The sequence below is a fragment of the Pithys albifrons genome, chromosome 9 (assembly GCF_047495875.1).
Source record: "Pithys albifrons albifrons isolate INPA30051 chromosome 9, PitAlb_v1, whole genome shotgun sequence".
NCBI classification, from domain to species: domain Eukaryota; kingdom Metazoa; phylum Chordata; class Aves; order Passeriformes; family Thamnophilidae; genus Pithys; species Pithys albifrons.
Window position 1 is genome coordinate 13787103 of NC_092466.1, and position 17280 is coordinate 13804382.

The 17280-nt window shown below is 43.8% G+C and overlaps 2 protein-coding genes across 4 annotated transcripts; one reads left to right on the forward strand and one right to left on the reverse strand.

Moving 5' to 3' along the window:
- Positions 1 to 112: 112 nt before the first annotated feature.
- ATP5MK (ATP synthase membrane subunit k) lies at positions 113 to 3244 on the forward strand. 3 transcript variants are annotated; one of them, XM_071563404.1, is made up of 4 exons: positions 113 to 219; positions 1968 to 2065; positions 2158 to 2253; positions 3130 to 3244. In XM_071563404.1, the coding sequence occupies exons 2-3, from the start codon at positions 1979 to 1981 to the stop codon at positions 2248 to 2250; spliced, it is 180 nt and encodes a 59-aa protein (XP_071419505.1). In that variant the 5' UTR covers positions 113 to 219; positions 1968 to 1978; the 3' UTR covers positions 2251 to 2253; positions 3130 to 3244. The 3 variants fall into 3 exon arrangements, with proteins under 3 accessions (XP_071419505.1, XP_071419508.1, XP_071419507.1); XM_071563407.1 differs by lacking the exon at positions 113 to 219 and adding an exon at positions 249 to 546; XM_071563406.1 differs by lacking the exon at positions 113 to 219 and adding an exon at positions 458 to 541.
- A 697-nt stretch (positions 3245 to 3941) lies between these two features.
- On the reverse strand, positions 3942 to 16477 carry TAF5 (TATA-box binding protein associated factor 5). Its single transcript, XM_071563403.1, has 11 exons — positions 15950 to 16477; positions 14564 to 14804; positions 12797 to 13112; positions 11924 to 12087; positions 11337 to 11472; positions 10711 to 10831; positions 9558 to 9687; positions 8424 to 8588; positions 7367 to 7544; positions 7037 to 7214; positions 3942 to 5738 (listed from the first exon to the last, which is right to left on the reverse strand). Exons 1-11 carry the CDS (start codon positions 16464 to 16466, stop codon positions 5521 to 5523), a joined length of 2364 nt encoding a protein of 787 aa, XP_071419504.1. The 5' UTR covers positions 16467 to 16477; the 3' UTR covers positions 3942 to 5520.
- Between the last annotated feature and the right edge of the window lie 803 nt (positions 16478 to 17280).

The window sequence follows — 17280 nt, forward strand, 5'->3', positions numbered from 1 at the left end:
AGGGCAAAGGGCGGGAGGAAGCGACGTCGCTGACCCTCAGGGAAGTGGGCGGAGACAACTCGCTCCGCGGCGGCCGTAGCCAATCGGTGGGGGGCGCGGTGGCCGTAGCCAATCGACAAGGGGCGCGGCGGCTGCGCGCGCCGCTCTGCGGCCGCCATCTTGTGGGAGGGCACCGGCGAAGGGCAGAGCGCGGCGGGGACAGCAGCGGCGGCGCCAGAGGTACCGCGGCTCGGCTCGGCTCGGCTCGGCCCGGCCCGGCCCGGCCCGGCCCGGCCCGGCCCGGCCCGGCCCGGCCCGGCCCGGGGGTCGGGACCCGAGGGCGGCTCTCCTCGGCGCCGTGTCGGTTCCCCGCGGCACCCGCGACCTTCAGCTGCGCCGTCGTTCCCTCCGAGTTCCGGGGGCCGTCGCGTCCCTTCCCCGGCCCGGGGCGAGCGTCAGGGCAGCCGGGCAAGGGCACCCGCTCCTCCGGGACACAGGGCCGGTGTGGGGCATTCCCGCCCTCAAAAGGGCACGGCCGCCCGTTTTCCAGGCTGCTGCATCGGTCAGGCACGAGAAAAGATGACCTTGGCTCTCCAAAGGCTTTCCAAGTCGTTGCGGCAAACCTTTAGGGGGCTGATTTATTACGGGGTTTAGCTATTGGGTAGTCAGTCCAGTTATGCTTGCCTGGTTATGCGCCAGAGATAACACTGCTGGATTGTGTTCGATAAGGGATAATACATAAGGGCAGGTGTGGGGACCACAGCATCGTCTGTGCAGTTTCTTGTGTGTCCCTCGGGGGTACCGGTGGCTGCAGCACCCACTGGGTTTGGCGGGTAACTCGTGTGTGTGTGGTACGCTTGGGGTGAGTCAAAGATAAACAAATGCTTGTCCTAAACATAAAACCCTCTTAAAAATATATCTCTAAACATTTTTTAAAAATCCTGATCTTGTTGTACTGCTGAGCAAACACTGGAAAAGGTTCTCGAGCAGTTGTGGAGTCTCCATCTCTGGAGATGCTGAATTCCTGACTGGACATGTTCCTGGGTGACCTGCTGTGTGTGGCTGCCCCTGCTATGAGCACAGGACTCTGCAATCTGCAGAGGTGCCAACCTGAACGTGCCAGTGAATCTGCAATTTTGGTGCTGCAGCTACATCAGGCTTTTGTGTTCATGAACTTCTTAAAGCAGATCTGAAACTTGGGTCCAGACACAGATAAAGTACAAAAGTCTGCCCTTCTTATGTACTTAGTGGTTTTGGTGTTCCTGTGAAAGTACTTCCAAGCCATTGTAGCTCTCTTTAAGTAATTCTGTGATCTGAGAGGTAACTGGGGTGGGAGGGGAAGTATATTTTTGTCTAGGTGTGAATACTGGGGTAGGCAAGTAAGATGAGATAGAAATGTGCTACTGAGAGCAGAGCAGTCCTTGTTAACACTTGCACTCTCTTGCAGTGTAAAAGTTGTAAAGTGGCATTTTGCATCACAAAATAGAGTAGTGATCTACCCTGAGTCTTGTCATTGTTTCAGTATGTGGCGGAAGCTGTTTCTTAGCTGAACTAGTGAAGATTGATCTTAGTTGGGTGTTGCAGATTCTAGAACAGTTGGTAGAAATTGGCCTGAGTTTGATGGTTGTGTAGCCAGGACTGGCAGGTCTCATCTTTGTAAGTGCTTTGAGGAATTTTCCCTTTTATAATCATCATCCATTTTTTTCATGTTTAAATTTGGTTGAATGAACTTTGAAAATCATAAATGTTTTCCCCTTTGGAACCCCTCATTTACTAATCTGCTCATGTCACTTGTTCTGTACCTCAGGATAACAGTGCTCTGGATGTGCCTGCTCCTTATGCGTGCCCACTGCTTTCTGAATGTCCTGAAAGCAAGTTTGATAGATGACAGTGGAATTGTGAAGCTTGATGCAGAGATCAGTTTGATTTTCCTGAACATCCTGTCCAACTGACTTTAAATTAATTAACTGTCCTGTATTGCTTGTTAGGACAAGCAGCCATGGCCGGCCATGACTCGGGATCTCAACACCAGTTCACTGGATTTCAGAAATACTTTAATTCCTATACCATCACAGGCAGGAGGAATGTATGTATAAGCACATCAAGTTTTGTAGTCTAGTATAAGGGTGTTTTCTGAGGGTTTAGACTGAAACTAAATTTAACTTTTATGTTTTGCAGTACGTAATAGCAACGTACACAACTGTCGCACTCATCGCCCTGTATTTCAAGTTCAGGCCTAAGAAGAAAACTCCTGCTGTGGCAGACAAGTGAATGGTAAGTGGCTGATGTTCTTCAGGACCAAAATACTTCAATGCCAGCTCAGGAAGAAGAGATGAAGGACAAGTTGCTGCTAATAACAGTATAATAAGAGAGAGATATACACAGACATGTGAACTTCGTATTAATCATTTTAAACCTCAAATAAACTATAGCAGTGACTTATTTGGGGGTGTTCTGGATGAAGTGAGTTATTAAAGGGAATGCAGAAAGTATGGCATGCCAGTATTCATCTTGTTCTTCTGACATGGTAACTGGGACTAGGGATGGGATGCGGGGAGGATGAGTACTCAAGGAAGGAGGAATGGAAAGATGTGGCAGTGAGGTACATCAAGGTTTGCCTACAACTGTTAGGTGCCTCTGGTCTGCCCTTTTGCTGTAAAATAGGGATAACTTGCTGTGTTGGTTATTGAAATAATAAAGTAGTACTAGAGGACTTTACTTGGCTGTATTAGAATTCCAAATAGAGATTAGTGCAGTCTGTTAAAACTGTCTTTTGAACAAAGTAAAGAAGCACAGTAGGATGGAACTGTGTATGTTGCACCCCATGTAGAAGGACCCGTGTAGAAATGACTGGACTTGTAAAGAACAACCAAGTGTTACAAAATTTTAGAGTCACTTTCAAATACAGAATTTCCATGAAATGGCATATTGACAAAAATGCCAGCTATGGGCTGTCCTCATAGGCTGCAAAGGCAGTATGAAACAATAAATTTGAGCATTGTTGTGTGCATAGGGGACATCAGTCACTTCTTTCTGAGTGTGCTGAACTCTGTCTGCTCGTAACTAAAATTGTTTCGGCTTGGGGAGAGGGACTCTCAGTTACCGCCGTGCAAGCCTTGCTATGTTTGATCTCTGTTCTTCTCTTGGCAGGTTGCTGGCATGTCTGAACCTCCAATCTGTGTCAATGTAACACAAGCTGATGATCTTCTGTGCTAATAAAATATAAATAATTGTTTTATTGGAAATACGAAATGGTGCGAAAAAGCTTAAGTGTGGCACTTCTCTTTTTTTTTCCTGTCAAAAATAATTATTTGTAGTGGCAATGGAGCAGCTGATCTGTGTCATTACTATCCTACCTCTGCTGCTGTTGAAACACATCCTAAAGTGTTGTGAGCACCCAGCAGTAACCTGGGAAGGACCTCAGCAGCGTGGCCATCATGCTGGCACAGAGCTTAGAGCTGATCAAAGCACCTCCACACTTACATGTCTCAGTGGGTAACTAGGCTTGCATGGTTTGCAGTCACATGGTCACTTGTTGCATTCCAAGCTAGTAGATGACGTGGAAACCATGACTTTTTCAGTTATTAATACAATGGAAATTACAACTTCTGCCTCAGTTGTCTGTATTTTGCACAGAACCTGTTTTGTTTTGATGCAAACCCCCCTCCGAAATACTGATCAAATTATTGTATTTGAGCTATTTCTGTTACTGGCCTCTCTTGCATAGGTAACTGCCAGAAGGAAAATGGCTTAGTCTGCTGAACTCCCATAATTCTGCATGTTCATAAACAGTGACTTAGGTGGTCCAGTGATGATTTTTCCTGCATGCAGCTTCTTGCTAAGTGAGGTGTTCCCACCACAGCTGTTGCAGCCTCCTCCCTGCCCAGCACTAAACCTTGTCTATCACATTCTCCACAGTGTCAAAGTATTTTCTTGTAACATACAGACACAAGCTATGTGGTTTTAGTATTTATTGTAATATAAAAAGTATAAAACTGTACAAAATACAAAGGCAGAATGTGGCAGTGTTTTCTTTAAGCTGTCAAATAATTGTACTTAAATCCAGCTGTTCATACTGAGCTAGGAAATTTTGTTGAGGTACCATTACACAAAAAAAATAGTTTTAATCTTTCTTCTTTAAAGAAAATTTCCAGCCGAGCGTTCTAGTGACTTTTCCACATTTTATTTTGATGTATAATGCCTGTAGTATACCTGTAGTCCAAGAATTAGAGACAGATGAGAGGGGAGGTAGTTTTCCATTTACTCGACCTTAGAAATGCCAAGTCTTGTTTTTATTTTCACTAAAGAGCCAGCAGTGTTCCAAGTGTTCAAGCCCTTACTGGGAAGTAATGAGGAACGCAAAACACATTTCCCTGCATACATCTTATAAGACATTGAAAACAAGAACAAATCCAAACTCACACCACACTGGGACTGGCCTTTAGTGGTGGTGGCTTCTGTTCCAAACCAGATGCTCTACTTCCCAGTGTTCTGCATCTTTTACTTCTTTAGAAATAAACCACTGAGCTTTATTGGTTGCCCGGGAGGACTCACTGTGTTACAAGGTTTTTGTGGGTGGAAACTGTTACTTTAGCAGAAAAGCTGGCCTTTCAAAAGCAAACTGATCATACACTTATCCTTTCACTCTGCTACATTGTTTCAATTTTTTGCCTAGTTTTACATTGTTAAACCTTACACAGAGAGGTGGGGTGTTTTTACAGTTCTTTTTAGATCTAATACAAAGTAAAGGATTTAAATCCACTTTTTAATAGTGAGTATTTCAGTTGTGCCTCTGTCCCCCTTTTTATTTTCTCATACAATAAAGTATGAAAGTAAATAAAGTTCACAATGCACTTCTGGTCGCTTGTCACACTGACAGCACTGGCTACCTGTGAAAAGAGAGTAAAAAGACCTGTGTTTCTGACACCTCAAAAGAGCACAGGAGTTTGAAATATTTTCAGGACTTGGTACTTGGCTGATAAAACCCAAGCAGGGGGTTTTGCGGCAGTTCCACGACCACAAGCGTCAGTGTCAGACCAGCTCTGTCAATGCCCTGGTTGGTGCTGTGATCCTCTCACCACACCTGTAGCCCAGCACAGGATATAGTGAATCAAACTACATTCTTTCCTGAAACTGGACAGTTTTTCATTGTTTCAGACTGATGAAACATTTGCTAACCATAAATTAAGTGCTTTAAAAAAGTCATCTGAGAACACATCAAGGCTGTAACTTTTCACAGGTTTCAGCACAGCTCAGTGCCACCTCTCAGAGGAGATGGCTCATCTCGTATATACACATATATATATCTCAAAAGCACCACGAACAGTTCCTTCTTTTACAGTCACAATGTCTTGTCAATCTCCAGCGTTTTCAAACTGCAGATAAATATGAAATAACTCAGAAATGCTGCTTGCATTAATTTAGTTTCATACTCCCTGGAACAGACTCATGGGGATCATTCTGAACAAGACATTCCTCCTTGTCCCACGTCCTGAGGTCAGTACTGCAATGCCTTGACACAGTCAGTCTCAGCTTCCTGGATTACTGTGAACTGTAGGCTCCCGCAGCCAGCAGCAGGTTCCTGCGTGTGAAATGGAGATGAACAACTGGGGTTGATTTGGTCATGTATGTACCCAGTAGTAAGTCCTGTGAGTTTTCAGGCAAGTTTATGTGTCCAGTGGCTGTAGTAAAGTCATCAGTTTCTAAATCTTCAAATGCCTTCACAGCATCCCACAGACGAACTGTGTTATCCATTGAACCTAAAAAGAAAAAAAAACAACCCTAACAGTTTAAAGTATTTTATTAATAAAATGGTATATAAAAAAGGTGGCTGGGGAGAAAGTTAACAGAAACCAAAGCCCAGAAAGCAAAGGACTATAGTTAACCTCTTACATACTGAATGTGCACATAAGTTATCAGGATTTCAGCTTTCTTGTACCCTAACCTGGATGCCCTGTAGACAAAGCACAAATAACTGCTCTCTCAAAACACCTGGGTTTGGATCATGCCACCCAGCACTGAAAAAGCAGGAGCATCCTGTGGGCTCAACGCCAATTGAGGGAGAAGTGTATGATTTTAAGTCACATAATAAGAGTTTCTTTGTATGGAAGAGGGGATACAGTGGAATTTTGCAGGCTCAGAGGCATGTGCTTTCACTGGAGCACTGGTAGTTTAACTGGAGTAACCACTAAGCAGGCTGGATCAAACCTGTACTCTTTCTGTAAGCTTTCACTCCTGCAGCAGCAGCAGCTCCCAGAGGATTCTTACTGCACTGCATTTAGGACATATTACTAAACAAATTTAGAATATTCCAAGCCTGGTTTCATGAGGAAATTACCCTCTTGTAATTCTTGTCTGTCTATCATTTCTTCTGGTACTAACTTGACCTTGTTGACTAATTTCAAGCAGTTGACAGATCAGAATAAGTTTCAAATTCATTAAATAACTACATATTTTAAGAAAACAGTTCACTAGAGAGACAAAACCTTGTGCCTCCTGTCTTGGGTTAAAAGGGAAAGCTGGCAAAGGAGCTCTAGTATATTAGACACCAAAGAATCCATGTGAACAGGAAGGAAAATCAAGCAGGCTTCACAAGTTCTGCTGCTCACAGGTCTGTTCATTAGTATTATACGCCCGTTTCTATATCAAAAATCTACCATGAATAAATAGTAAGGATGTGGATAACGCATATTCCTTTCTATTCCTTCCTCTTTCTTTAGTCCTTCTGCATTCCCAGTCCCATCCCATTCCAGTATCCTGCACTTCTCTAGTCCAGCCACTTTTTGTCTGCCCTAAGGTTATCACTTCAGATTCCACTCCCAACACCATATAGATTCCCAGCCTTCACTGTCATGTAAGTGCTAACACCTTTCCTCCAGTTCATGGAAGAGTGAGGGGTCACACTTCAGTGCTCACCCCGTACCAGCACTTTTAAGTTGCTGCTTTTGCTAAGCAAGTGATTTTTCGTTTTCTTTCCCAGTTTAAGGAACCAATTACATAATTCCTGTTCAGACTTACAGAACACAATGGAAACTTCAGTGTTTCTGGTGAAATTTACCTGATGCTAAAATCTCTCCATCTCTACTAAATCTGAGGGCGTAGATAGTGTCCGTGTGCCCTTTCAATTCGCCAACCATCAAGCCATGTCCGATATCCCAGAGCAGAACTCTTCCATCTGTTGCTCCAGTAGCCAGGAATCTTCCATTAGGAGAAAATGCCAATGAATGAATTGGTCCCTAAAAGAGACATTGGGGGGCAACCAAACAAGTTAATTAAGCCTACTCAGCATTCAGTCAGTGAGTCAAGCTGTGCTTGTTCAAAACAGTACTGTTTAGAATCTCATTACAGAAAAAAAATCACCTTTACAATGGGAATGATGTGCCTTTACCTTATGCCCAGTGAATATTCTTACACAGTTCCCATTCAAAACATCCCAGAGCCGTATAGTCCTGTCTGCTGAGCCTGTGGCAATATAGTTGGAGTTTGGATGAAATCGGGTACACGTGACATCAGCAAGATGGCCCGCAAATATCCGCAGTGGCTGGTAGTGATCTGTTGCCCACAGACTGGAAAGAAAAGCTTCATTAGTAAAAAGAACCCTAAAAAAGTTCAGTGCCTGTACCTGTTGGAGCGGATCCAGAGGAAGCCACAAACATGCTCAGAGGGCTGAAGCACCTCTCCTGTGAGGAAAGGCTGAGAGTTGGGGCTGGTCAGCCTGGAGAAGAGTTGGCTCTGGGGAATCCCTATTCTGGCCTTCCAGTTCTTCAAGGGGGCTTATAAGAAAGATGGGAACAGAGTTTTTATCAGGGCCTGTTGTAACTGGACAAGGGTAACAGTTTTAAAGTAAAGGAGGGTAACTTTAGATGATAAAGAAATATTTTACAATGAGGGTGGTGAAACAATGGCACAGGTTGCCCAGAGAGGTGGTGGATGCCCCAACCCTGGAAACATTCAAGGTCAGGTTGGACGGGGCTCTGAGCAACCTGGTCTAGTTGAAGATGTCCCTGCTTACTGCAGGGGCTTTGGGCTAGATGGCCTTTCAAGGTCCCTTCCAACCCAAACTATTCCATCATTCTACCACATGTAGCACAATGAAGAATAAAAGTAATTACAGAGTGATTTCATACAAGTCAGTTTATTAAATTAGCAGGATCTTTTCTGGAAAAATATACTTCTCAGAATGGAGAAATAAAGAATATTCTGTTAATCAACTAGAAGAGAATACTTCTAATCAGAGGGGTCACATAAGAGGACATCATCTCTTTAGTCATGTGTATTGAAAAAAATAGAAAAACTACATTAAAAGATTTGTTCAGTATTTTCATTGATATGAAATAAAATTCATTTTCAGTAACAGGGTAGGCTAGAGTATATCAACTAATCACTTTCAGGGTAATCTACCACAAACTGACCCAGAAAAGTAAAAAACACATCAAGTTTCTTACCGAGCCACTCTGTCGTGTCCCCCTGACACAAAGTAATAACCGTAAGGAGAAAACTGTGTATCCCATACTGGATAGTTGTGTCCTTTATATCCCACCAAACATGTGAATGTTTGGAGACTCCACAATCTGACAGTGCCATCCTCAGAACAGGACAACAGGTAGTTTCTATCACAGGAGAAAGTATATTGTGTTACATATCAAACTCACACAGGGGCTGTATAACCATTGCATAAATACTGCAAGATGTCTATGATAAAACTGTCCCCTGAGCAGCATCTGCCACACATAAATCAGCATTTCACCAGGGTAAACAACAATAACCAATTCAAGCAGAATCCAGTCCTGAGCCCTTATGCAAAACAGATGATTGGACGCTGATAATTAATTCTGATGGCACTTTACAGTGAGAGGAGAGAGAAAAAAATAACACACCACAAAGCTGGTCTTTACTCAGAATTCCAGTTATATGAAAAAATTACTAGTAAACTGCTATGCTGTGCTATTTATATAGAAATCATATCATGTTCACATTCTTAATTATTACAGACTATGTTTTCATGATCCACACAAAGTTGACTTCTCAGTTGTGTTTCTCTGATTGTTGTTTCCTGACTAGACACAAGCAAAACCAAAACCCAAGACATTTAAACCTTGTTTTTACTCTCCAGACTCCCATAACCATATAATGCTTTGAAATCTGTTATTTTAAGGATATCATTTCATACATTTTGAAAATAAAGTCTCAACAGAATATGAGAAGCAATGATGTGCTACTTATTCTGGTTTTATGCTTTGCAATATTGTAAGTTAAATAAATGCTGTAGTGTATTTCCTCTCTACACCTCAGTTAGGTAAAACCCAGCTTAAAGTACAGTTTGCAAAATAGATGGTCTATTTTGCCATCTAAGTCCTGAACCTCCAAAATGGTGCTGGTATCCTCAGCTCCAGCTGATTTTAGTAACAGCTGACAGTGCCCAATACCCTAAGCATTATGAGCAATGACAGTTTTTTATAAGCTGCATGAACAAGAATTGCTTTAACCTAGAAAAAGCTGAATTAAGAGTAGGTTTCATTCTTTAGCATGCCATTAGAACTGAAGACAAGCAAACTAGTTAGCTTGTAAACTTCTTTTACCTATCAGGACTGAAGCTGGTGCCATAGACAGGTCCACTGTGACCATATAAAATCTTCAACTCACTTGCTGTTTTCTCATCCATGATCCTTTCCAAGACATCGTCTGATTCTTTGTCGATAAGACTGAGATCTGCAAGATTTCAAAGTTCATGTATCAGCATAACTGTCAGAAGTTCAAAGATAAATGTCATCATGACATCATCTCAGTTGAGTATCAAGATTCAGAAATGTTTGCATGGTATCCAGCTTTGACCACAACACATTGTTACACAAACAGCAGAATTAAAGCAGCCTGGTTTCCATGAATTTGTGTAGGTCTCAAGCTACAGAACTGTTGCTACAGAAAAATCTCAAATGAGCAATTCAGATATATATAAGATCCTGTAAGACTGAAACCAGCCTGCACAAACCCTGTGAGACTTAGTTGTCAGCTAAGAAGGAGCAAGGAGCACAGCTGCTGCTAGGTGGTAGGGAGGAGGTTACTCCCTAGGGATTCCCACAGTAGGTTCCAACACGACTCTGCAGGTGCGTGAAAACAGCCAGGATAAGATAATATAAACACTGGACTTGTGAGATATGGATTATAACCAATTAAAGTTTGTAGCCTGGTGGTGTGAGATTTTAACTTAGCCAATGGTGTGTGGCTTTAGCTCTATATAAACTGTGTGTGGTGTATAATAAATGGGCATTCACTCAATCACATTGGTCTGTGTGTGATGTCCAGTTCCTCTGCCGTGTATTTATTTATTTATTTACAGAACCTTCTCCTCCATCCTCCTCAGAGCTCCCTCCTAACTTTTCCCCCAGGGTAGCTCTAGTCTCTCCCCTACATCATCTAAACCCAACTGTCTACTACACCCTGTAGTTACCATCCAGTTAAGAAGCAAGATGGTTAGTTCCACACTAGTTACAGCCAGTTCCAAGCTCTGTGCACTGACCACCTCACAGCAGGTGTACATGCCCAGATTTCTCATTCCTTTAAAAATCTTTCTAATGGTGGTACATAAGATGTAATCATACATCTGTACACATATTTTTTTCTATGAAGTGAAGCATCTAACCACTGAAGACAACTCCCCTGCCACAGACATCCTTCACTGTTGAGGCAGAGCACAGCACTCATAAGTCATGTGTGCTCATGTTAGTGTCTCACCTGCTGCTGTTTTTACACTACGCAGCTTTTTTGGAGTCACAGACCACACTCTGACCGTGGAGTCAGCAAAGCCTCCCACAATCATGCTGGAGTCATCTGTAATATCCACTGCAGTCAGACCCTAGACACAAAGCATCCATTTATATTGTTTGAATCTCTTGTGATGCATTTTAAATATTGCAAAACCACAAGAACTAATAAAAAGGCAATTCAACTTCTTTACAAAAATAGAGGGAATTATTCTAGGATAAAAAAAGCACAAGTAGATTTTTGTCCCATTAAAAATAAAGCTCTATGTATGAAGCACAGTCAATAGCAACAAATAGTAACTGCTTTCCAGTATTTGGTGCAAAACATCTACTGCATTCCGTAGGATACACTTAGGGCCCTGCAGGAAAAATGAGAGAAGGAATTAAGGAAAAATCCAATCAAAATGAAGGACCATGCAAATTTTATAGTTTAAGGGGTCTTTAAAGAGAATTTTGAACATTTTGGAGCACAAACTTAGCAATGCTTATTCCACTCCAAGAACCCTTCCCAACATTGTTATGTCTTCTTTCTTTATTGAGTGATGTTAATAATTTTGATTCCCTTTTCCACATCACCCAAACTCTTCTTTCACCAACCTGGTAAGCGTTAAGGAACGTGTAGAAGCAGATGGAGGGCAGGCACTCTGGGCCGAGACGCACACGCCTTGCAGCTTCCTTCATATTCATTACTTTATCCAGCTTGTCAGAATCTTTCAGCTCAGGCAGAGGAATTCTACACAAGAAGCACATGGTTTTATGGAGTAAAACCACCTTCCTTATTGTTACCCCAAAGAAAGTGAAACTTTCACATGCAACCCTATACCTCCTTATTCAAACATGAAATAAGAATTGGAAAAAAATAAAGACCATGTAGAAGACTAACTGATGAGGGAACGAGCCAGTAGCTTCAAGAATTTCAGACCAGCAGAGGAACAAGATAATTAATAATTGACTATAACCTGGAAAGATTAGTGGGTAACTAAGTAAAACTTTATCAAGATTGACTTGAAGGGCAGCAACAGAGGGTTATATGCTAAGGTTTCCATTAAGGTTTCCATCTTATGGCTAAAGCTCTGTGCAGCCAAAGTAGCCAAAACACTAAAAATGCCATGTGAACAGCAATGCAGATTTGACACGACAAGACTGGATTTCAAAGGCTTCTCTACACATCATTCCCTTGGTACCTGTTTTGGGGAGGAGCATTAGGGTCCTGTTTTTTACTTTTTGACCCTACATTATCTTTTTTAGGTTTTTTCTTCTTTGGCTTTCCTTCCTCATTTTCTCCTTCTTCATCTTCATCATCCAAAGGCACATCAAACTCTGGTTCTTTTAATAAGCCAAAGAAAACCTACAAGCCAATAAAATACACAAGACAAAACAGTAATTGCTGTTCATACTGCAAACAAAAATTTTTAATGGAAACTTTTCACGGTAATAGCTCAAACAATAGAGCTGTCCCTTTTAAACTGCTCTGTTTAATTATTACTGCACATGATACTGTTTAGCCCATAACAAATGTAGTGCATGTCCTTCTGGTCAGCCACTGATCTGAACAACTGTAAGTTCTCCCACCATCTCTTAGCCCTTCCCTAAAATGGAATACCTACCCCTTACCTAATTTATTCACATAATACTGTGGTACTACACGAACAGCCCTTGCAGTAACAACTGGTAGCAAGTAAAAATTACAAGTGTTGTACAAAAGAGGAAGCCATATAGTCATGTCCATTTTAAAACTCCAGAGTAATTAATTAATTGGTTTAAATTTATTTCAGCGGGCTGAACACAAGGTTGTGTCTCAAAAGGGTTCAGCAGTTTCTTCCACGAAATAGCAACATATCTTGAACTCTCTACTCCTGTCAACAACTATTTGTAGTTCTCTTCCTCTGTTCTGTTCATGCTGTCTTTTAAGATCTCAAGTTACAATTACCAGTCTATACTACAGCATTTCCCTAAAAAACTAGGGAGATTTGTTTAATGATAAAATTACATAATTTGTTTAATTATTTATTTGTTAACATAACTTTTTTAATAAAAAAATTATATTTGTCTCCTACCTTTGCTTTATTAGCCTCTCGTTTTGCCTCCCCAGCCAAGCTTCCAACCATGGCATCTATCTGCTGTTTGCTGCGAGGCATTCCATCAAAGATATCAATGTAAAGGTGCTCCTGAACAATGTTCCAGATCTGATTGTTCTGCTTTTCCTGAAGATGCCTCTTCAAGAGCTGGTAAGAGTCACGGGAAATACGCAGCACAAACTTGCTTGTTCGGAAGTCGAGCATGGTCTCGTTCCCTTTCATGTGCTCCTTTTTGGTTAAGCTGGACAGCACCCGCAGGTCATCCTGGTAATAGCACTCCTGATCCCCATGGAACCTGTGGCAACAATTTGGTGGAAGGTTTATAGTGAAAACCTGATCTCCCAAGTGCACACTTGCTTACATATAAGAACAAATATGTAAGAACCATTTAAAAGCTACTGACTACATATGGGATTATTTTTCTGATGAAATGAATTTCATTCACCAGTGACTTACTGTGCACAGTAAAAGCATTCAGCAGGTAAAAAACAAGATGAAGAGAACACACAAGTGGAACCTCACCCAATTTCATACACCCAAAGGGTTCTTGCCTGAAGTGCACAGTTACACTAACTTGTTTATTTCCAGAAATGAAACCTTAATTGGTGGTATCATGAAGTACAGGGCATTTTTTATTACACAAGACTACTTAGATGCATTTATGTCTGATTCATTATAGGAATATGTACATTTCACAGTCTGCAGGTTTCTCACTTCCACTTGCATTATCTCATAGCTAACATGGGTCTGGTGTTTTCCATTTTTGCTTAACGTGTTACAAAATAGTCATGGCAAGGGACATTTTAACTATTTACCACCAAGACATTCTTTTTTTACCGAACTGTTTCATAATTGGTCTGAATATAAAAAAAATGATCATTTTCTTCTCTATTGATAAACAAAAGAAATATAGCAAGTGCACAATCATAGACTAACCATAAATTAATTTCTTTAATCTCATTTGAAGAATTTCAAAGTACACACCATGACATTAGCAAATACTTATGGTGTATGTTACTTTGGCATCTCAGAGCAATTTTCCAGTGCTAAAAAATGACCCCACAATCTTTCCCTAAAGATGCAGCCTCTCTTCACTAATACTTTTGCAGCAGGGAGTCCATCAGCACACTATAGATATGGTTCAAAATCTGCCAATGGACAGTTCAAAAGCATGTGGTTTGAACATCTTTCTACAGGAGACTGGAAAAGAATTTAGGAACAGTTACTGCAACCCATGGCACTGTTACTTCAGAGTTCAAATCTCTTCAACTTTAGATAAGAAAAATAGTATGTACATATGTATATACACCAATTGTTTTGCAGAAAGGAGACTCTATAACCAGTAAGGTTATAGAGAGGACGTTTATTCCAGGCCCAGGTGCATGGGGGAGAGTTCCTTCAAAAACATGCACACCTGGTTGAGTTAACAACTGGTTTATATGCAAGTAAGTTATACATATTTATTATTTCTTAGGGTATCTTGGCTGTTTTAATTAGTCCAAGAGGCTTTGGGGCCTCTTGGTATGGCATCTTCAAGGACAAGTCTGTACCTTGTGAGTTTTGCTGTATGTTATACAGTGAATTTTATAACAACTACTAAGCACATTCTATGATAGGTATATCAATTAATAACATTATCAATTAATAAGCATAAGTCCTCCCAGTCACTATGCTACTATAGCTCACAGGTTCAACCAAAGCAGCAAATACAAAAATAACACAAAGGCACAAACGTAAATTAATTACCTTTCAAAAAAAGACTTTGCCTCACTCTCATGTTGATTGTAGACCAGTTCCAAGTACATGTGAACAAAGAGAGGATAAAACAGCTGAGACAGCTCTGCTCGATGGCAGTCCAAGGAACACTCAATGAAGTGCTTCAGCCCACTGTAGTATTCCTCGTACAGCGTGGGGTCCCCTTGCTGGTTGTAGGCTGACAGCACCGCGCTCACGTCCGGCTGATCCTCCACAACCACAGCGCTTCCCACTGCAAAAGCACCGGCAAACAAGAGCCTGTCAGACAGCCTGGAAGAGCCAGTGGACAAACAGTGGCCACAACCCACTGGTCAGGTGAGGCAACAAGCAAAACACGCCATGTGCCCGTTTGGCACCAGGTCTAAAGGACACATGTGAGAGGGTGGTGGCACTTCACAATCCCATTCTCTCAGCACCTCCAGCAGCTTTTTGGGCTTTTCCTGCCAACAGACACCTGTAAGGTATCTAACCTAGTGCCTAATTCAGCTGGGATTATACGTGTAAAGGAAGCAGTCACAAACATCACCAGAGTAAATTATCTTTACCACTGGGGCTAGAAACCAAACGAGGAGCAGAATGTAAGATATACCCACTGTAATTGTTTTGCTTCCACTAAACAAGCAACTCAAGTTCATTAAGTGAACAATTCACCAAAAGCACCTCATAACTATCACAGACCAGGGACACTTTTAACACTCTGACAGCTCTGTTCTATACAGCAGTCATTACATACTTTCATTATTTTGTCTTTTATATAAAAACAATGCTATCAGGTGATGGCAGGAACAAGCTGATTTTATGCTATTGTACATTCACTGGAACTCGGACTATCAGTCTCTGAAATTTCATTATACTATTCTGTAAAGCTGCCTCACAGAACGCCTTGATTAACAATACTTAAAAATGAATTATCCAAAGGACATCTCAAGTACCCAACAACTCGATCCGGAGATTAAGAAACCCTCATCTGCAAGTACCCTACGTCTCCATCAAAACGCAGCCTGTACATCAGACCTCCGTTCTCATTCCTGCGGCCACACCTTGGACCATTCCTGCTGCCTACAATGGAAACCTACATAGGTGTCCTGCTACTCTGTTAGTCGAGATGGGGAACAAAGACAAGGGGAAGCACCACTCCCTTCGACAGTGCTCCCTTCAAGCACGGCGGGCAGCCTATCCTTGGTCCCTTGCTCCATTAGAATCGGACTTCTCCACGGACTGCATGGGAAATGACACATCCAGGGAACCTCCCGGGGTAAACGCTCAAAGGCACGACCTGACACCGACCCTCGTGTTGCAGCATCGCGGAGAAACCCTGAGGCTGCGAGAGGCACACGGACAACCCTCCCTGGGGTCCCGCCGGGAGAAGGCACTGACCTTTCCCCGCCGGCACAGCAGCCACTGCGGCCACCCCGGGGCTGGAAGTCGCGGCAGTGGCAACGCTGGCTCCGATGGCGCCGGCGGCAGCGCCGGTGCCGCGGCCAAGCAGCGCCTCTCCGGAGTCCGCCTCGCTGCCGGAGCCCCCCAGGAGCCCCGCGCTGCTGGGGCTGAGGGCGGCGGCGCCCAGATCGTCGCCGAGCAGGCGGGCTTCGCGGCGCAGGATCTCCTCGGACTCGCGGAGGTTGCTGCGCCGCAGGAACTGCAGCACGGCCACGAGGGTCTGCCGGTCCAGCGCCGCCGGGGAGGCGGCCGGGCCCGGCGCCGCGGGCTTCGCGGGCGCCGCATCCCCCCCGCCCCCCGCCGCCTCTCCCTCCGCCGCGGCGGCCGGGGCGGCGGCGGGAGCAGCGGCGGCGGCGGGAGCGGGAGGCACCGCGGGCGGCGGCGGCGGCGTCCCCGCCTCGGAGTCCGGCTGCGCCGCCGCCACCTCCGCCGGCTCCTCATGCAGCGCCGCCATCTTGCGCCGCCGCGGCCGCCACCCGGCGCGGCCGCTCTTGCGACAGTGAGGGCAAAGGACGGGCAGTGCCGCCGCTGCCTGCACGCGCACTGGCGGCTTCGTTTTGCGACGCTGTCGGGAGCGCTTTCCGGCAGCAGGGTGAGGTGCGGTGGGAGCGAGTCTGGGATTGGGGCTGGAATTGGGATTGGGGTTGGGAAGGGGCTGCGGGGACACTGCGGAGCAGTGCGGGGCTCCCTGGAGAAGACCAAGGATGACCTTGGGACAGTGTTCCCTCTGTGCCCTTAGAGGCCGTGCTCCGAATTAAGTTAATTACGGCTGAGCCGTTTGGTTTTCCGGGTATTTCTAATATTGCATCTTCTATTCTTGTTTGTTAAATAGAGGTTCTTTTATACTCTTCGAAAGGGTGAGAGAGCTGGCGGTGTTCAGCCATGGAAGACTCCGAGGAGACCTTCGAGCACCTTCCAGTGTCTGAAGGGACTCCGAGAAAGCTGGAGAGGCACTTTGGATGTAGTGACAGGAAAAGGCTTTAAACTGACTGAAGGCAGGTTTAGATTAGATACTAAGAAGAAATTATTTCCCGTGAGGGTGGTGAGGCCCTGGCACAGGTTGCCCAGAGAAGCTGGGAAGCCCCATCCCTGGAAGTGTCCAAGGCCAGGCTGGATGGGGTTTGGAGCAGCCTGGGACAGTGGGAGGCGCCTCTGCCCATGGCAGGGAGTCTGAACTGGGTGATCTTCAAGGTCCCCTCCAACACAAACCATTCCATTAATGTCACAGAATTAAAACCTTATTTCGAATGAAACTGGTATCTTGTGAT